This window comes from Carlito syrichta, unplaced genomic scaffold (assembly GCF_000164805.1).
Source record: "Carlito syrichta isolate Samal-C Ts95f unplaced genomic scaffold, Tarsius_syrichta-2.0.1 Scaffold301806, whole genome shotgun sequence".
NCBI lineage: Eukaryota > Metazoa > Chordata > Mammalia > Primates > Tarsiidae > Carlito > Carlito syrichta.
This window is the reverse complement of record NW_007245902.1, coordinates 38,731-60,563: the sequence shown is the minus strand read 5'-3', so window position 1 is coordinate 60,563 and position 21,833 is coordinate 38,731. Positions and strand designations below refer to the sequence as shown.

Below are 21,833 nucleotides of genomic sequence, written 5' to 3'. Positions count from 1 at the left end.
ATTGCCTGATTATAATGAATTGGCTCATGCAATTCTGAAGGCTAACAAGTCCATGATCTGCAGGGTGAGTTGGCAAGTTGGAGACCCAGGACTGCTGAGGGTATAATTCCAGCCTGAATCCAAAGGCCTGAGAACCAGGAGAGCTGATGGCACAGCTCCAGTCTGAATGCCAGCAGGCTTGAGACCCAAGAAGAACTGATGTTTCAGTTTGAGACTGAAGGCCGGAAGGACAGTGTCGCAATTTGAAGGCAGTCAGGTGGGAGGAATTCTCTTACGTGGGATAAGGTGAGCCTTTGTATTCTACTCAGACCTTCAAGTTACTGAATGAGGCACACTCACATTAGGGAAGGCAATCTGTTTTACTTTACAGATGGATTCAAATGTTAATCTCATCCAAAAACACCCTCACAGAAACACCTAGAATAATGTTTGCAAAACATCTGGATACCTGTGACCCAGTCAAGTTGACACATAAACTGAACCATCACAATATCCCTATTATCCCAAATAAAGCACTGATCTTAGATCCTGTTAAGATCCAATTTAGTTTAGACTTCAGTAGTAGCAAAATATAAGAACCAAAAAAGAAATGTAATTCTGTAAAGGCCTCTGTGAAGAGCATAAGGTACATTTCAGAGTGTAGACCCAATATTAAAAAGTATTGCAATCTCTCACACACCAGGTCAGTTTGAGAAAGCACGAACAAAGTTATAGTAGTTAATCTTGCCTTCTCCATGAGAGCACATCCGGATGAGCTGCAGAAAAGAGCAAAGAGAACAGGTGAGACAGACCTGCAGGGCTTCCTTCAGCTTCACCGCAGAGTGTGTTGTGCATCCTGATCCCCAGCCCTTGTAAACCAGCTCAGAATGTTCATATGCTTACTTGATTCTGAAATGATCCTGTGAACCTGGCAGACAGATCAGCCATTATGCCATCTTATACTTTATGAAATCGAAGCTGGATGGAGTCGGTGGCCTGCCCAAGATTTCAGGACTAACATCCATGTTTATGAGGGCATTGTCACTTTCAAAGCACTTTTAATTGGTGTTTTGTTTTGTTTTGTTCAGTTGGGGGTCTCTACTTTGTTGCCCAGACTAGAGTGCAGTAGCACCATCATGGCTCACTGCAACCTTGACTTCCTGGGCTTAGGCGATCCTCCCCTCTCAGCCTCCCGAGTAGTTAGAACTACAGGCATGCACCAACATGACTGGCTAATTTTTGACTTTTTTTTTTTTTTGTAGAGACAAAGTCTATGGGCTTAAGTGATCCTCCTACCTTGGCCTTCCAAAGTGCTGGGGATACAGGCATGAGCTACTGCACCTGGCCTGGTTGTTTTTATATTCAAATACAAGACTGTATCTACCCAGCTCATGAGGAATAAGGTCTCTTTAAAATAGCAGGCTCCTATTACCCCAGCCTAAAAAAGAATCTAGTTATGCCGTTGTTCAAGCCATGTCCCCTGAAACTCAACTATGACTGGTAACAGACCGATATGCTGTGGTTATTTTTATAAGACACATGCAAATCTGACCCCTTCCCCTCCCATGTTTCACTTGCCAATGACTGCTTTCCCTCTCTCCATGTCAGGTCCCATGTCAGACAAGATGGATGACTTGAAAATCCAAAGTTGAGCATGCTGTCAATTTGAGGTTTGGGGAGCTACATGCATGCTTGGTCCCCATGAACAAATACCCCCACCTACTGTCTGCTAAGGTTTCTGTCTTTGAAAAATCCTCATCTCAGCCGGGCTCGGTGGCTCAGCCTGTAATCCCGCGCCTTGGGAGGCTGAGGTGAGTGGATGGCCTGAGCCCGCGGGTTCAAGACTCGCCTGGGCAACTTGGCGAGACTTCACCTCTAAAAAAAAAAGAAAAATCCTCATCTCCAACCTAGTCACTTTACCCTAAGCAAAAGCCAAAATGACTCAAATTCTGAACATCTCTGAGATCTTTAAAAAGGCCAGCAGAGCCTCACTGTTTTTAATCAGTGATAAAGTCTCAGTGATAAATAACCAGAGTCCTTGGCAACTGTGGGGAGATTTTGTTCTGACTTCCAAGGGAATCCTGGCTAAAGGGTTTACAATGAAGAAAAGATACAAAATGCCCCTTCAACTCACTCTTGAAAATTCTGGGAGGAGCATTTCCATGCCCCTTCTCTGTGCAGCTGGTCATGCCACCCCTGCTGGCAGATGCCACAGTCCTTGGGCTGTGGTCGTGCCCCCTTCCATCCTAGCCTTGCAATGGGCCATTGTAGGTATCAGCTGTGACAGTTATCAAAGGCTGCCAATGCTCCTGCTCCACCAACTTGTCCTTGAGTCTCCCCTTGGTGACTGTCCCTCCCACATCACCTCTGCTGCCCTCCTTCAGCCCTGACATGTTGGTCTACCAAGCGCTTGTGCTGTCTAGCCCCTGGCCCATTTAATTAGAAATGAGCGCCAAAAAAAAAAAAAAAAAAAAAAAAAAAGAAATGAGCGCCAATGCTAAAATGGGGGAATTACCTAGCAGGACAGACTAGGTAATCTGATTTGAACATCCTAAATCTGCTCCAGTCATAATGAAATACACAAGCAATTGCCTTTGTGAAAGAATGATCAGTGCTCAGTCTCTGTAATCAGCCCAGAAAAGCAATTCATACTGACCTCCTTAACCAAGGAGTCATCGATGGGAACGTTAAGAGATTCACAGATTTTAAAGAACATCTCTCTGTCCACATATCCTGAAGCCTCTTTGTCATAAACTTGAAATGCCTCACGGATGTTGTCTTTGCATGGATGATTGTTCAGTTGCTTCTGGATCATGTCTATTAATGCCTCTAGTTCCTGCACACCTGGATCCTCTTCAGCTCGCTTGCTGTAGAGAAAGGAAGGAAAGGCCTGAACTTGGCATTCATTCTTGACCAATCTTGTCTCAGTGACCAGAGTTTTCACGTGATGAAACAGCATTGATGCTGAGCTGGCCAATAACTACACTTGCCTGTAGTGGCTGACTGATGGTTAGCCTCCACATCAGTCACTGCGACACTGGGAGCCAAATCTAATATCACCACCATCCCAGATTTGGTATTTGTGGGAATCACATGATTTTTTTTTTTTTTTTTACTGCTGTTGCAGATTAACATTATTGAAAGAGCATAACATGGATTTAATATACCCAGTGAGCAGCCTTTTTAACATTGCCTAAATCTCATGTATTTCTAGAGTTTCACTTAACTTACCCTCTAATCACTAGCCAAGGACAGAACCAGTTTCTCAGAGGTAGCTACTGAGAGTTGTTTTACAACCCCCTCCCTAGCTTTTTACTAATTAGCTTTTCTATTTCAAGTATTTGCCTCCACCCATAAGACCCAGGTTAACCTAATCAGCCCTTGGTGACCTATGTGACACAGACAGACCCCACCATGGCAGGAATCGTGACTAACCCACCCATCTGCCTATCTGCTTGCTGTCTATCACCTGACATCAATACCTGCACTTACCTGCCCTTTGTGATAATATGGAGTAGGTCACCACCCAATCACCTTAACAAATCAAAGGGAAGAATTAAAAGTATTCAACCACAAGCAGGCATTTGCCATTACCTTACTAGACTCTGGTGTGGCCATGTGCTCTTTAAGCTATGGCTGTTGCCATGTTCTCTGGCTTTGGTCCCCTCCCCTACCTTAAAGAGGTGAATTTCCTCTCTCCCTCTCTCTCATTTGCTTTTTAAATAAACTATATTTTTTAATCTAACTTCTGTGCAATTCTTTGCATCTTTCATGTGGCATCGGATGGCACACCAGAGGCTACCTACCCCCACCCCCGCCGCCCCACAAGTCTGACCTAACATTCTGGAGGTCCTATTGGGAGTGTGACTAAACAATTACTTTATCTAAAAATAAATGCACATATTTATATATAGGCAGCCAAGAATCTGTTGTACTTTTAACATTCCCTCTCAAATTCATGCTGAATTTTGTGAAAGGTTGTCTATGGAGTGAGACTGCTCTGTGTGGTGGGGTGAAAAGTTTAGGCTTAGCATTTATGAAATGAAGAGAGAGTAGTAACACAGCATTAGGAGGGCAACTTCAAAACACAAAAACAATAAGTAAAAGTTCAATTCTGATTTTCTCTGAACTTGAAGGTACATTATAAAATTTAAAAATTTTAGAGCTGGAAGATTCCCTTATATTTCAACTTTGTAAATCCTTTTAGAACAAAATGGGCCCAAATAAACCCCATAACCACTCTTCCCTTTTCAATGATGAGAAAACACACTTGAAGACCCTGTTGATTCAGCCCAGATTCTCATGTCAGAAGCAAGACCAGAACCCCCACACCTCCAGCTCCAACATGTTTCTCTCTCTCTCTCTCCATATATATATATATAAATTCAGGGGTTACACATGTATCTTCATTGCATGGACATATTGTGTAGTGGTAGGGATTGGGTCTCAGATGGCCCAAAATAGTGAATATTGTACCCTGTAGGTATTTTCTGAGCCCTAACCCCCCTCTCCCCTCCCTGGTGTTCCCAGTGTCTATTATTTCCACCTTTGTGCTCATTTAGCTCCCACGTATGAGTGAGAACATGTGGCATTTTGTTTTCTGTTTCTGAGTCAGTTTACTTAGGAGGATGATCTCCAGCTCCATCCATGTTGCCACAAAGGACATGGTTTCAATCTTTTTTCTGACTGCAAGGCATTCCATGGTGTATATATGCCACATTTTCATTATCCACTGATCAGTTGATGGACATTTAGGTTAAAGACTCCTAAAAAAGACTCCTGGACTTGATAAATGAATTCAGTAAAGTTTCAGGATACAAAATCAACACATACAAATCAATAGCACCGCTATATAGCAATAGTGACCAAGCTGAGAATCAAATCAAGAACTCAATTCCATTTACAATAGCAGCCAAAAACCTAAAATACCTAGGAATATATTTAACCAAGGAGGTGAAAGGCCTCTACAAGGAGAACTACAAAACTCTGATTAAAGAAATTGCAGAGGACACAAATGGACAAACATCCCATGCTCATGGATTGGAAGAATCAGCATTATTAAAATGATCATATTACCCAAAGTAATCTACAGAGTCAATGTAATCCCTATCAAACTACCAATATCATTTTTCACAGAGTTAGAAAAAAAAAATCCTAAAATTCGTATGGAACAAAGAAAGAGCTAGAATAGCCAAAGCAATACTAAGCAAAAAGAACAAAGCTGGAGGCATCCCATTATCTGACTTCCAATCACACTATCACGCTGTAGTAACCAAAACATCATGGTACTGGTACAAGAGAGTCACACGGACCAATGGAACAGAATAAAGAATCCAGAAATAAACCCAAATAGCTACAACCAACGGATCTTTGACAAAGCAGACAAAAACATACAGTGGGGAAAGAACACCCTATTCAACAAATGGTACTACAAAAATTGGACCATCCATGCTGAAAAATGAAACTTGATCCCTATCTCTCCCCATATACAAAAATTAACTCAGGATGGATTAAAGACTTAAACGTTAGCCATTCCTTCAAGAATGCCCAATCAGTTCTCACTGAATCCCTCGCCTTCCATTACTTCAAAACTATCAATCCACTGCTGCTTTTCTGTACTTATTTTTTCTTGTATATAATGTTCAAAAATTTCATTGTTGCAACTCTTTTTAACTTATTTCTCCTTTTTACTTGCTGATGGCCCTTGCTGGGGAAGGTATAAAGTATATAACCTTTCAGGCACAATCTGGAAACAGGGAGCAAAAGTCCAGAAAATAATTAAAATAATTCAATAATTCATCCTAAGGAAATGGTCATAAGCTGTATGCAAAGAGACATCTGTAAGGCTGTTGTGAGATAGCCCAAATATCCAAAAATAGGGAATTAGGTAAATAATTTATACTACAAGCAAGCAATGAAATAATGCAGTCATTGACAGTGCTGTAGAAGTAGAAAGATATATTTTTAGTGAGTAAATCAAGGCACAAAAGTATGCATACAGTACTTCTTTGGAGTAAAAGTTGTGGGGGAATAAGAATATATATTTTGAGTTGCTTATATTAAAGTAAAGAAACACTGGAAAGATATTTAAAAACAATAAAAGATAGTGACCTATGGGAGTAGAGGGTAAGAAGATGGTAGATGGAAGAGTAAAACTTTTCACTGGTCACTTCCAATATATGTGTGTATATATATGTATATACACATATATATACACACATATATGCACATATATATGATTCATGTAAATGTAATACCATTTAATGTGTCATAAAATATTTTATGATACCAGAAATGTTCATAATAGACTATCAAGTGAAAAAAACCAATAAAACATATTACAGAATTATTCATTTTACATGCATATTAAAAAAACAAAATATGAGAAGTAGTCATCTTTGATTTTATAAGATCTTCAAAATTTTTGCTTATTTCCATTTGTATTGCCTAAAATTTAACTCCTGAATTTTTTATTCTGGATATGTATTACTTTTCTAGGAAGCCAAAAAAAAAATTGTTATAAAAATCCCCAACATCTAAATACTCTCTGGCACTATTTATTGTAGAAGCAAAAATATGTTTGTCTGATAGTATAATTCCAATAATATATATTAAATTATGAATGACAATGAGGTAGTAATTTTTTTTTTTTTTTTGAGTTGGAGTCTTACTCCTTCGCTCAGGCTGGAGTGCAGTGACATGCATGCTAACGGCCACCCCAGCGTCAACCTTCTGGGCTCCAGTGATCCTTCTGCCTCAGCCTTCCAAGTAGCCGGAACTACAGACACTCACTACCACGCCTGGCTATTTTTTATTTTATTGTAGAGACGAGGTCTCGCCAGGTTGCCCAGGCTGTTCTCAAACCCGTGGGTTAAGGCAATCCACTCGCCTCAGCCTCCCAAAGTGCTGGGATTACAGGCTAAGCCCGGCCAAGGTAGTAAATTTAGTGTAAGAAAGCTGTCAAATCTCAATCTTCCACATGTTCCGAGAACTAGAATCATGGAGCATCTAAAGATAAACTATGTAGCCAGGCATAGTGGCTTACGCCTGTAATCCCAGTACTTTGAGAGACCCAGGTGGGAGGATTGCTTGAGCCCAGGAGTTCAAGAACAGCCTAGGTAACATAGCAAAACCTCATCTCTACAGGGAAAAAAAAAAGTGTGGTGGCACACACCTGTAGTTTCAGCTATTCAGGAGGCTGAGGTGGAAGGATCACCTGAGCTCGGAGGTTGAGGCTGCGGAGTCATGATCATGCCACTGAACTCCAGCCTGGATAACAGAGTAAAACTCCAACTCAAAAAAAAAAAGTTATTATTCAGTCACTTTAAGAGACAATCATTCTCTTTTTCTTAAAGAAGCCAGACATCCACTCCCCTTCATTCAGCAGGGAAAATATTCCTGGAACCTGCTGCCTTTGAGCAAACTGGAGTAAATTCACAGACAGATGGCAACAGGTGGTAATGTTTAAGGGAGACCTAGTAAAGTTATAGCTCATACTTTATTGCCAGGGCCCTTTCTGTAAGAGACCTACAAATCCCAAGGCAATGTCATTCCCGTGGGCTAACAAGGGGACAGAGAAGGACAACTGGTTATGCTGTTAACAGAGATTGCCAACTGGGAGGTGACTGGAGGTCCCAACGTGCTGGGTGAAGACTGTGCCAAGTTCGCCAATGCCCTGCCTTTATGTCCTATAAAAGTGAATGTTAATTTGATAGAGTCACTAATCTCCTATAGGTAAGAGGGACATTGTGGTTTTCTGTCTGCTTTTAGAATATTTTGTTATGAGCACCCTGGCAAAGTCCTCCACTTAGCAAGAACTGAGCAGAACTTACATCTTTTCTTAAAAAGAAAACAGTTTGCAATCCTGTTCTTCCTTGAATACTGACAGTGTGTTAGAGCATTGTTGGGATACCAACACTTTTTGGAGCTTTAAAAAAAAATTTTTTTTTTGAGTCAGTTTCACTCTGTTGCCCAGACTCGAGTGCAGTGGCATGATCATAGCCACTGCAACCTCAATCTGGTGGACTCAGGCAATCCTTCTGCCTCAGTCTTCCAAGTGGCTGGAACTACAGGTGTGTGCCACCATGTCCAGCTAATTTTATTATTTATTGTAGAGAAAAAGTCTCACCATGTTGCTCAGGCTGGCCCGAACCCCCGGACTCAAGCAATCCTCTTGTTTCTGCCTCCCAAAGTGCTGGGATTATAGGTGTGAGCCACGGTGTCCAGATTAGAGCTTTTTTAAATTGCAAAATTCATTGTGAAGCCCCTGCCTTGACCTTAGCTCTTGATCTGTGACCCAAAGCCCTCTCTTAAGCCTTGAAGGCAAACCCACTCCCAGGTGGAGCCAGGGTGGACCACTAGCACTTGGAACACAGTCATTTGCCAGAGAGCTTTAGGGTGTCAAGAATCTTTGCTGAATAATAACTTTCTTGGCTGGCGTGGTGGCTCATTCCTGTAATCCCAACACTTTGGGAGGCTGAGGTGAGAGAATTGCCTGAACCCACGGGCTCGAGAACAGTCTGGACAACTCGGCGAGACCTCATCTCTACAATAAATCAAAAAATTAGCCGGGCGTGGTAGCAGGCACCTATAGTTCCAGCTACTTGGAAGGCTGAGGTGGAAGGATCGCTGGAGCCCAGCAGGTCAACACTGGGGTGGCCATAAATGTGCCACTACACTCCAGCCTGAGTGATGAAGTGAGACTCCATCTCCATAAAAAAAAAGAATACCCTTGATTTCTTGGTGCTTCTCTGGCAAAGCAAAAAAGATTGTAGTAAAGACCATTGGCTGGAGAACCTGACCATCCGGCTCAAAATCACAGCTTTGCCACTTACAGGCTATATGATCTTGACTAAATTACTTAACTGCTCTGTGGCTCAGTTTCCTCATCTGTAATGTGGGAATTTTTAAGAGAAGTCACTCATAAGGTTGCTGTGAGAATTCAATGAGTTATTCATATAAAGTACTTAGTGCCCGACAAAGCGGACACACAACATATGTTAGTTTTTAACAAAGTTCCCTTGACAGTCCTGGTAGAAATATCCATTCATTCATTTAACAACTATTTATCGGACTTGTAAGGCCCGATGCTAGTTTTGGCAGAAGAGAGGAATAAACAGTTGAGTATGACAAGGATCCTGTTTTTAGTAAGGACCCTTGCTCCCTAGTAGGAGAATTAAGAAACAGACTTAAAACTGCTAACAGGAAGGAGAAATTTACTGTTACCATTGACGAGGGATACAGATGATGGGAGAGCCAGGAAGAGCTGAGCTGAGGAAGCATTTGTCCTAGGCCTTAAAGGATGTGAGGGCTGGGGCATACAGAGTGAAATAAAGGGACTTCAGACAACAGGAACAGCCTGAAAGTATGAAGAAAGAAATGCTTAAGGTCTATGCACAGAAAGTGTGACGCTTGGATTCATGTCCTCTTCAAGCATTTTTCTTAACTCATCTCTCTGACTCATCACAAGAGAAGGAAGAGAAGAGGAGGATCAAAACAATGATGGCAATGGATCTCATAACCCATGTCTTAGTCCATTTGTGTTGCCATAAAGGAACACCTGAAGTTGGGTGATTTATCTGGCTTATGGTGGAAGTGAAGGGGAGCTGCCATGTGCAGAGATCACTGAGCAAGAGAGGAAGCAAGAGAGAGAAGAAGTGCTGGGCTTTTTTCAACAACCAGTTTTCATGAGAACTAAAAGTGAGAACTCACTCCTGTGAGAACGACACCACACCATTCATAAGGGATCTCCCCTCATGACCCAAACACCACCCACCTGTAATACCTGGGGTCAGATTTCATCATGAGACTTGGCGAGACCAATCCAACCATATCCAAGCCTTAGCAACCCAAAACTTGATTTCTCTTTATTGGTATCTTATTCTCATTACAGCAATATCTTTTTGTCATTACTATTTTTAAAAAGATAATTTTGCTGGTAGTATCCTGAAGCAAGAATCTTTCTAGTACCTACTGGTATCTGCATAGACATGGGACAAGCACAGAAAAAATCTTTTGAGAAGCACTTGAGTTAAATGTATGACCATGACTATCAGGTCGGTCATTAGCGCTGTACAACCACCAAACCACACTTCTCTAGTCCACTCAGCTTCCCACCTTCAGCTATCATCGTTCTTTAAGTCCTATGACAATATTTTTCACATTTTAACATCTCTGGAATTAATCTGCACTTTGTAATTGATGGTGACTATGGATTATAACTGGCAATTTTTCTTTCTTAGTGGTAGATAAAATAATGCTATGTTTTTTCATTTTATTGTTATATTCATTTTATTAATTTTATTTATATAGGCAATAAAATAGAGCATTTCACAACTTCTCTCTCCTGAAACCTCCAACATCTCCCTATCCTCATTTTTCCTACTGTACAACTACAATGAACACAATGAAAGGTCTCCCAACCATATCTACCACCCATCAGCATCTCTACTTGCAGATTCTGCCTTCTTGCTTGTTTCCATAGACCAAGGTGTCAAAGAGCAATCCCAGGACCTCTGGAAAGTTCCCAAGTCCCTCTGGGAGTCTGCAAGGTCAAAATGATTCTTGTAATACTACTAAGCCATGATCTGACATTTTATTCTTGTCTTCCCTTAAGTGCACAGTGGAGTTTTCCAAAGGTTATACAACAAATGATATCACAGCAGGCAGAATACACAAGTTGATGAAAACCCAGTTGTCTTCTTTTTTTTTTGAGTTGGAGTCTCACTGTCGCTAAAGGCAGACATCAACAGAGCTGCAAAAATGTAAAGCAATGCCACTCTTTTCACTAAATTTCTTTGTAAAAATATGGCTATTTTTATAAAAATGTTATTTGTATTAACACAAAATGGGTGTATTTTTAAAATAAATATTAAAATATTTTAAGATACAATTTTTAATAAGCTAAATATGATAGATAAGAACACACAGAAACTCTTCAGGGTCTTCAATAATTTTTAAGAGTATAAAGGTGTTCTGAGGCCAACAATTTGAGAACTGCTGCCCTAAGCAGTTGGTACTTCTAAGGCCAATTCCTCCCCTTGTTTACTAAACCCCATCCTCTCACAAACTCCAGAAAATATCCCCTCTGTCTCTACATAATCACACCCATTGACATACAAACATGATATTCTTTCTTTTGTATTAAAACAAAAGCAAAACCAAACCAAAACAAAACCTCCTGACTCTACTTTCCCTGACAGCTGCTGCCCCATTTCTCTGTTCTCCTTTGCACCAAACCTCTTCAAGAGTTGTCTGAATTCCTCTCTCCATTTTCTCCTAAGTCCACTCCCATTAGGTTCCCCAGCCTTCCCATTCCACTGAAACTTATCATTAAGGTCCCTAATTCCCTGAATATTGCTAAATCCCCATTTGACACAATGAATCATTCTGTCTTCCTTGATAACAGTTCCAAGATGCATGAATTTTTATGACCACCATTTAGTAAAATAACCCAGTCCCCCAACAACATGGTTCAAATTCCAGTTACTACCACAGCTTATTAACTGTGAGTAACTGCATAAAGTACATACTTCTCTACCAGGTCTTTAGTCCACTAATCACAACATATGATATGCAGATGTATGTCATAATCAATGACAATCACATCACTTCAACAGACTTTCAAAGTCTGTTGGTGATTGGTAACTTGTGCATCTGTGTTTCAGCTCACACACAGGCAGCAAAGTGTGTAGCCATGCTGCCTCCTTGTCTCTCAGTGATACACCTACATGTTTTCAAAATTGGGTCATCAAAAGAGGGAACTAGCTAACAAAGATGAAAGTGCAGCAAAGAAACAAAAAGTGATAGTTCTAATGGTGAGATGCAAGTCAAATATAAGTAGAGTTATGGAAGAAAGAGCTGACTGTGTGATGTTGACACAACCACCTTTCAAGAGACTCCAGCTAGGCAGCCAGGGGAACCTTGGTGAGAGTGAATCTATCAACATGAATGAGGACAGTGTTTGTAATGAAAAGGAGGATATCCCAGATGCCTGCAACACTTCACATTAAAAGCACTCTCAGAGGCCGGGCTCAGTGGCTCAGCCTGTAATCCCAGTACTTTGGGAGGCTGAGGTGAGTGGATCGCCTGCGGGTTCGAGATCTTCCCGGGCAACTTGGCAAGACCTCGTCTCTACAATAAGTTAAAAAAAATTAGCCGGGTGTGGTAGTGCGTGCCTGTAGTTCCGGCTACTTGGAAGGCTGAGGCAGAAGGATCGCAGGAGCCCCGCAGGTCGAGGTTGTGGTGGCTGGGAGCGTGCCACTGCACTCCAGCCTGGGTGACAGAGTGAGACTCCAACTCAAAAAAAAAAAAAGAATTCTCAGAGCTATTTCATTCTCAGTAGAGGAACGCAGAAATAATAAAACATTGTAAATTGATCCAAATTTAAACCAAAGATGACAATTCAACAAGGTACAGAATTGATGCTCACTCTGTTCCATAAGTCACACAGTAAGAAGGCAGATACTTTTCAAACTGCTCTTGACACAATTTTTACAAAACACACACACACACACACACACACACACACACACACACACACACACACACACACACTTTAATTCTTGATGTTCTCAATGTTTTAAATTACAGTGTGCTAAGTAAAAATTAGTTTTACTATTTTTTCTTTTTCCTATATGTTTTTTGTTTTGGGGGGGTTTTCTTTTGAGTTGGAGTCTCACTCCATCACCCAGGCTGAAGTGTAGTGGCTTGCTCATGGCCACCCTAGCGTCTAGGGTGATCTTTCCCTAGTGATCTTTCCGCCTCAGCATTCCAAGCAACAGGAACCACAGGTGTGTGCTACCATGCCTGACTAATTTTTGATTTATTGTAGAGACGAGGTCTCGTCAAGTTGCCCGGGCTGGTCTCGAATCTGCAGTCTCAGGCAATCCACTTGCCTCGGCCTCCCGAAGTGCTGGGATTACAGGCTGAGCCACCGAGCCCGGCCTCCCTATATATTTGGGAGATTTTAATGTTACAAAAAATTGTTAAAGGGCACAGAACAATGGTCAGTTTTTCTATTAATTATAAAATTGTTTTGCATGGTTATTTTTCCACCCCACTATTGTGTACAGGGAGGACTGCCTGTATTGGCTTCATCTGGTTTCCAGGACACCACACTACCTGGCTCTTCCTGCCTTGCTGGTTATCCTTTCCAGTTTCCTCTCTTGGTGTGGGAGGACCCAGAGCTTAGTCCTTGGAGCCATTCACTTGTTTATCTATGCTAACTCCCTTAGAGATTTCACTAGTCTGTGGCCTAAAATATCATCCAAAGGCCAACAACTCCCACGTTTACATCTCTAGCCCAGACCACTCACCTGAACTCCATATTCAACAGCCTGTATACTATCTCTACTTGGCTATCTACTTGGCTGTCTTAAAGTACAGTATATCCAAAACTAAAATCCCTACCCCAGCCAAAAAACTCTTCTACCCAAAGTCCACAACTTTCCCATCTCAGTTGAAGGCAATTCCTTCCTTCCAGTTGCTCAGACCAAACATATTAGAGCTCATCCTTAGCTATTACTTCTCTCACCTCCCCTAGAAAATTTGTGGAAGTCTTATTGGTGCTACATCCAAATGAGACCGCTTCTCCCCACCTACACTGACAACAACCTGGGCCATGCACCACCTTCTGTTGCCTGAATTCCTGCAGCAGTCTTCCTAAGGAATATTCCTTCTAATCTATTTTCAACACAACAGCCAGGATAGTTCTTTTAAAATACATGTCAAGTCTTGCCACTCCTCTGCTGAGAGCCCCCCAGTGGCTCTGCATTTCACTCAGAGAAAAAAGCCAACACTTTTCAAAGACCTCGTAGGTCCTCACGATCCAGCCCTTGTTAAGTTTCTAATTCCATCTCCTCCTGCTCTCCTCACTCACTCACTCCATTTCAGCCACTCTCACTGGCCTACTTCTTGCCAATGCTTCCTGAGTACTCTAGACTACGTATGCTACCACTTAAGGCCTCTACACTCACCATTCCCTCTTCCTGAAAAACTCTTCCTCCAGATATCCACCCAGCTAACTTCCTCACCATCACATGTTTGCTCAATGCCACCTTCTCAAGGTACAGCGACCTGCCCTGATCAGTTGCAATCCACTGCCACTCTCCAAAAACCCTTATTATCCTTATTTTGCGCCATTTTTCAATAGCATTCACCACCTCATATACTGTATAATTTACTTATTTGTATTATTGTCTAGCTCCTGCTGTTTATAAGGTCAACATCATAAAGGTAGTAACTTCTTGTCTATTTTGTTTACTGATAAAAGCCCATGTGCCTAGTGATAGTATCTGACTCATAGTAGGTAACCAATAATTACAAATGACCCTTGAACAATACGGGTTTGAACTATGCAAATCCACTTGAACTAGAATTTTCTTCTGCTTTACCACACCTGAGATAGGAAGATCAACACTTCCTCCTCAGCCTACTCAACATGAAGATGATGAAGACCTTTAAGATGATCCACTTCCACTTAATGAATGGTAAATATATCTTCTCTTCCTTATAATTTTCTCAATAACTTCCTTTTCTTTATTGTAAGAAAATATAAGTATATAATACATACAACATACAAAATGTGTGTTAATTGACTGTCTTTTTGGCAAGGCTTCGGTCAACAGTAAGCTATTAGTAATTAAGTTTAGAGGAATTTAAAAGTTATAAAGGAATTTTCGACTGTGTGGGTCAAGGAGGTTGTACCCCTAACCCCTGCATTGTTCAAGGGTCAGCTGTATTTGCTAAATAAATAAAGTTGAGACAATTTTAAGTTACTAGTTGTTATATTGTACCTAAGGAACTTTCTGTGTACCCAATAATTCCCACCTGGTGAGGAAAATCTGATTACTAATTCATTCTGTCAAGAACCACTTTGTGAATATCTCACATGTGCCAAAGTCAAAATGACCCTAGCAGTCAAACATACGTTTCTGCTTCTGGTGCAGGAGCTTCTTGCTTTCGGATGTGCTTCTGAATTGATGAGAGTCCTTCTGGCGAATACTGGGCAGCATTGCTCTCCATGTATTTCAAAACATACTCATCTGCATCAAGGATGATGAACCGGTGGCCAAACACTGGAGAGACGGTAGCAACACATTAGCTTGAATATGTTTCTCTCATGCAATCAGGAGTAAAATAATATTAACCCTCCAATGATAAATTCACAGATATGCACTTGTAACCTAGACGAATGAACTTTCTTTAAACTATATAAACTAATATGCAGTAGTTAGCTCAATGTTTAGAAAACTCATTATCAGCCGGGCTTGGTGGCTCAGCGTGTAATCCCGCACTTTGGGAGGCTGAGGTGAGTGGATTGCTTAAGCTCGTGGGTTCGAGACCTGCCTGGACAACTTGGCGAGACCTCATCTCTACAATAAAAATCAAAAAATTAACTGGGCGTGGTAGCGCGCGCCTATAGTTCCAGTTACTTGGAAGGCTAAGGCAGAAGGATCGCCGGAGCCCAGCAGGTTGAGGCTGCAGTGGCTGGGAGTGGCCACTGTACTCCAGTCTAGGTGACAGAGTGAGACTCCAACTCAAAAAAAAAAAAGAAAACTCATTGTCAACACCTATAGTGTACAAATGCAATCAATTTAGAGTTTAATTGATAAGGAAGGATATGAAGACATTATATTATATATTCAATAATACCAGCTTTAACTCAGTCTGAATACAATCTAATTGCCTCTTCCAAGGGTCAAACGTATTAAATTCCAACTAAAAAGAATGTATTCCTGCAGCCAGTAGAACATTCTGAACTGTGTTTAGACCTACCCTCAATCACAGCACCAATGAAGAAGTCACCGGGGCCATAGTAGATGGGGTCGTCCGCAGTAGAGCCTGGTTTAACAACCTTAGTCCTACCAAGGTACTTGCCCCCAATGATGCCAGAATTACGAACAGGAGGCTCAAAGATACTGATCATGTCAGTGGCTAGGAAGTAAGAGAAGATGAATCTGCGGTCTTTGTCTTCTCGGATGGGGGATTCCTAGAAAGGTGAAGGAACGAGGATATTATGAAGGTTCATGATCTATTCAGATGCCCCAAACTTAATTGTCTATAGGAGCCACATATAGAATATACATTAAACAGTTTGGGTTCTTATAATATAAACAAACCACCTACAGGGCGACTCTGGGGGTCTAGAAAGGACATGCCTCATCTAAGGGAGGCCTCTTAGGAGGCTGCCCCAACTCAAGTTAATTGTTGCCTTGAGAGAATGTAGGCCCAATGGTGCTAGATCTTTCAGTTTTTCAAAAGAAGATTAAATGTTGGATTACTATATAAAACCCCTGATTTTAAAGTGTTGGCTCCAACTCTTTTAAAGCACCATGAAATGCAAGCAAACACATAGTACTAGAATACTCATGTGGGCTACACTGTGCCCACAGGCTACCAGTTAGAGACCTCTTGACTGACATTATGTTTAGCTTTGTGAACACTAAGATGATTATCCAAGGTTTCATTTTTAAAACAAATCCATTTATATATAATATAAAAATTAAAATTTAGGAAGTGAGGAACAGCCGGGCATGATGATTCATGCCTGTAATTCCAGCACTGTGGGAGGCTGAGGTGGGAGGATCACTTGAGCCTAGGAGTTTGAGACCAGTCTGAGCAACATAGTGAGACCCCACCTCTAAAAAAAAAAAAAAAAAATTAACCAGGCATCAGGGCGTGAACCTGTATTCCCAGCTACTTGAGAAGCTAAGGCAAGGGAAACACTTGAGCCCAGGAGTTCAAGGCTGCAGTGAGCTATGATTGTGCCACTGTACTCCAGCCTGGAGTGACACCTTGACTCAAAAATAAATAAATATAAAAATTTAAAAAGAGGAATAAAATCAGAACTCAAATATAAAATCAGAACTCCAGGTAAGGAACTTTAGGAGGCTGAGGCAAGAGGATTGCTTGAGCCCAGGAGTACAAGACCAGCCTAGGCAATATAGCAAAATCTTGTTTCTACAAAAAAATTAACTGGGAGTGGTGGCATGTGCCTGTAGTGCCAGCTACTTGGGAAGTTGAGTAGAAGGATTGCCTGAGCCCAAGAAATCGAGGCTATAGTCAGCCATGATCATGTCACTGTACTCCAGCCTGGACCACAGAGTGAGACTCTGGTTTAAAAAAAATTAAAATAAAAAAGGTAGAACAAAAGTAATATAACATCAGAATTGGAAGTGATTCTGCCAGATACAATGGCTTGTGCCTATAATCCCACAGCTTTGGGAAGCTGAGGCAGGAGGATCGCTTGAGCCCAGGCAACACAGAAAATAAAAAAAATTAGCTGGGCATGGTGACATGCACCTGTAGTCCCAGCTACTTGGGAGGCTGAAGTGGGATGATTGTCTGAGCTCAGAAAGTTGACGCTGTGGTGAGCTGTGATCATGCCACTGCACTCCAGTCTGGGCAACATAGAGACCGACTCAAAAAAAAAAAAAAAAGTGATTCTGAGAAACTATCTTGTTGTAAACAAGACTTTTCCTAAATCAAATCACATAATAATCACATAACTTTTAAGGAATGAATTCTAGCTCAAACAGGGCTTAGTCTAGACATGCTTATATTTGACTAAAATCTTCCCATATGGCAACTTCAGCACATTTCTGCTCATTCAGACCATGGAGCCATTTGTGTAATAACGTCTCATCTATTGATGAAAGTCATTATATCTAATAGTGTTCAAATCTATATGACTGGATACCATGTAATAAAAATATAAATTTTAAGCAAATACCCTCAATATAGTTTAGAAAAATCAAATCACAGCACTCTCCTGTTCTCCCAACTCCAAAGAATTCTCATCACACTTAGGATAAAACACAAAGTTCTAAGCAGGGGCGTATCAAGGGAGCCGGGAGGACAGTAGCAATGGTTTACCATGGTAAGAAGGAGTATTTTTAAACTTAAAGTTTTTAAGTTTTCATTTTGAACTAAGTTTACACCTACAGAAAAGTTGCATACATAATACAGAGAATTCTCACATACCTTCACCAAGATTCCCCTAATGTTAACATCTTATGTAACCAAAGTATAATTACCAAAATCAGGAAAGTGACAATAGTGCAGTACTGTTAAATAAACCACTGTCCTTATTCAAATGTCACCTGTTTCTCATAACCATTCTTTTTCTGTTTCAGGCTCCTATCCAGGACCCCACATTGACTTAGTTGTTATTTCTTTGTAGTTCCTTCCAATCTGTGACGTACTTCCTCAGTTTTAAAGACTACTGATTAATTATTCTGTTGAATATTCCTCATGCATCTCATTTTTGCGTTTTTGACAGAAATATCCCAGAGAATATATTATGTCCTTAGTGAATTATCAAGGAGTTCCTGATATCAACATGTCTTATTACTGATCAAGTAGTTAAACCCCAATCATGTGGTTAAGAAGGTTTCTGCTGGGTTTCTTCTCTTAAAATTACCATCCTTCTCTCTGCAACTAATATGGGGAAGATATTTTGAGATTATGAAAATCCTATTTCTCCTCCAAGCTTCTCCCATTGGTTTTAGCATCTATTGACAGATCTTATCTGCAATGATTATTGCTGTGGTGTGAGCCTAATGGTCAATTTCTATTTCCCACTTTTCTTCTACATGTCCTGACTGAAGTTCTACCGCATGGAGGAGCTGCCTCTTTGGGGATGAGTATTTATCACTGATATTGCTTACAATTACAGGATTCGATAATAATAAGCTGCAGACCAACTTTTAGTTAGTTCTGGTTTTTAAAAAATATTTATTTTAATTTTGGTATTAATTTTTATATATTTGGCTTTAAGTGCATAATATAGGAGTTGGCATATTAGATATGGAAGATTTTAGATAACAATTTTTCCCCTGACTCCAGAAAATGTTAATTAAATGACAAACCCCTCAAATGTCTCTGGTATAAGTAAATGTTGATATTCCTTTAACTAGTACAAAAAAGCACTGTACTTTCTTTGTTTTCTTCTTCTTTTTTTTTCTTCTCATTGTTTTATACTTGAGATCCTTTGGTTCTTTTTTTTTTTTTTTTGAGTTGGAGTCTCACTCAGTCGCCCAGACTGGAGTGCAGTGGTCACTCCCGGCCCACCGCAGCCTCGACCTGCTGGGCTCCGGCTATCCTTCCGCCTCAGCCCTTCCAAAGTAGCTGGAACTACAGGCACACGCTACCACACCCGGCTAATTTTTTTGATTTATTATAGAGACGAGGTCTCGCCAAGTTGCCCAGGCGGGTCTCGAACCCGCGGGCTCAGGCAATTCACTCACCTCGGCCTCCCAAAGCGCGGGATTACAGACTGAGCCACCGAGCCTGGCCTGGTTCTGTTTTTAAATTCTCTGCAGGCTTATTATCTGCACCCCCTTATTACCTGGAGTTTTCCCACTGCCCTGGCTTTCTGGCCTTGTTACACCCCTGGTTACAAAGTTCTGAGCTGGTGCCTGGTCTGTCATTTCCACCTTCCTACCCTACCTTTACAGCACATGACCTCTAGCTTACATGCAGTTGTCTCAGACATTCCCCTATTTGTTTGGTTTCTGCTCGGCTAGGACTTCCTCAGAGATGCTTTCCCTATCCTTCTCAGTCTCTTGCTTTATTTTCCACAGCATGTGTTACAACCTATCTTATACAACTTTTTATTTATTTATTTACATTTTATTTTTCGAGTCAGGGTCTTACTCTATTGCCCTAGCTGGAGTACAGTAGAATGATCAGGGCCCACTGCTGCCTTGACCTCCTGAGCTCAGGTGATTCTTCCACCTTAGCCTCCTGTGTAGCTGGGACCACAGGCATGTGCCACCATGCCCATCTAATTTTTAAATGTTTTTGTAGAGATGAGGTTTATGTTGCCCAGATGGTCTTGGATTCCTGGGCTCAAACAATCTTCCCACCTCAGCCTCCCAAAGTGCTAGGATTATAAGTATGAGCTACCGCTTCTGGCTATATTTATTTATTGACTAGAATATAAGCTCCATGAGGGCAGAGATTTATCTGTCTTGTTCTCCACTGTACCCTCAGTACCTAGAACTATATTTAGTCCTGAGTAGTCCTTTGATATCTGTTGAATAAGTGAATAAATAATTTAACATATGCTCTCCTATATATTTTGTGCTTTATAAAGCACATATAAAAATATCAGGGGTTATAAAATAAATTCACTCATAATAAATATATAATAAACAGAGGCTACAATATTTTCTTAATAAACACCATAGGTAGCACTGCCTTGCAAATGCCCTGGAAGGCGTGCACGCTGCTTCGAGGATCACTGCTCAAGTCTTGTTTCTTATTCTCTTCTAAAGCTTCCCCAAATTCCTCAGCCCGCACTCCCTCTGAGCCCCGCATAGTTTACCTGCACATTTGTACGTAGGCACAAACCTAGGCTAGTATACTTTATTTTCTCAGAACACATCCAGTGTCTCTGAACTCCATGGGACTTAATCATATTTGCCTCTCGCCATTTCTCCAGCGTACTTCCTTCTCTCTGAATGTCCATCTTTTCCTCTGAAGTCTCTACCTCACTACTAAGCCTTTTCCCCTGCCAGGTACCCTTTCTTTCTTCCTCTACAGTTTTGATAACGAGCCTAATGGCACTTACCCTATTTCACCAAACCAGTCAGGGAAAAATATTTGAAAATTATCACAACCAGAAGATCACTTCTTTTTTCCTGCCCCCTGAAGATATCCACTACTTATTTACTAATAGTCCTGTTGAGTTTCTTTAAAATCTTTTTTTACTGTGAGTGGTAACACAGACAGAAAATTGCAAAATAAAATTTAAAATGTACATCTCAAAGAATTTTCATAAAGTGAACACCCATGTACCGTTGCCCAGATGGAGAAACGGAACACTGGCAGAACTTAGCAAGTACCCGCCCTGACAATATTCGACCCTTCCCCTGCCAAAAAAGGCATTATCTTGAGTTGTATTTTCTTTTGTTTCACTACAAAGTAGCTATTCCTAAACAGTTTCATTTTGTTTTTTTAAAATCTTCATGTAAATGGAATTACATAAAATGTACATATTTGTTTGTGTCTGGATTCTTACATACAAAATTATGTTAAGCAATTTATCTAGGTAGTTATTTATTCATTAATTTTCATGTAACAGAATTTCAAGCCACTGAAGGCTGAGTACTAGATCCAATGATTGGCTGAGTAAACACATAACTCTGACAGCTGTTACTCTACAACAAAATGGACAATTGTAAACAGTATTGAGACAGAACCAAACCTTCAGTATTTAAGAAACAGCCTCACCAGTGCAGCCAAATAACGAAGCACCTTGTTATCATTCAACAGCATTTTAATAACATCTTTTTTTGGAGCTTTTGGAATGAGAGCAAAGCAATTCTGAACAGAATCTTCGACTAGTCCAAAGCCATTATAAGGAGGTAATTCCTAGAGACACACAGGAAGCAAGAACTAAGGCAGATGCTACTTCTGTTAAAATTACATTACAGGTACATTAAAAATACATTTCTGGGGAAAAAAACAACTCTGGAAAGATACTTATTTAAAACATTTTCTGTTATATATATATACAAATATACTCAGAAAAAAATATCCCATCACTTATTCCCTTCCTCATTGTTTCTGGATTTTACATCGTGTTCACTGATCATAGAAGTAACTGATGATGCTTCAGAGTAATTCCCAGGGCTGGATAGAAACTAGTGCTAATGTCCACTGGCCCTTATTACCAAAGCAGATGACCTTGTAGTCATCCTAGAATAGTGAGACACATAGGTCTGTCTATGACCTCTTTGTTCTAGGGTACGGGCCTCTCCCTGACAAATCTGGAGACTGTTTCCTCAGTTCACCCAAAGTGTGTGTGTGTGTGTGTGTGTGTGTGTGTGTGTTGGAGTTGGGAG

General features: G+C 40.7%; 1 protein-coding gene across 1 annotated transcript in view; it reads right to left on the bottom strand.

Moving 5' to 3' along the window:
* Window positions 1-340: 340 nt before the first annotated feature.
* The window catches only part of EFHC1 (EF-hand domain containing 1), a 58,091-nt gene continuing 36,598 nt past the window's right edge, over window positions 341-21,833 (bottom strand). Inside the window, exons 7-11 of the mRNA XM_008055268.2 lie at window positions 21,220-21,360; window positions 15,757-15,970; window positions 14,909-15,056; window positions 2,636-2,846; window positions 341-755 (exon numbers count right to left, since the gene is read on the bottom strand). Of these exons, the coding sequence (XP_008053459.1) occupies window positions 684-755; window positions 2,636-2,846; window positions 14,909-15,056; window positions 15,757-15,970; window positions 21,220-21,360 (786 nt within the window). The 3' untranslated portion in view covers window positions 341-683. The remainder of the gene's footprint in view (window positions 756-2,635; window positions 2,847-14,908; window positions 15,057-15,756; window positions 15,971-21,219; window positions 21,361-21,833) is intronic.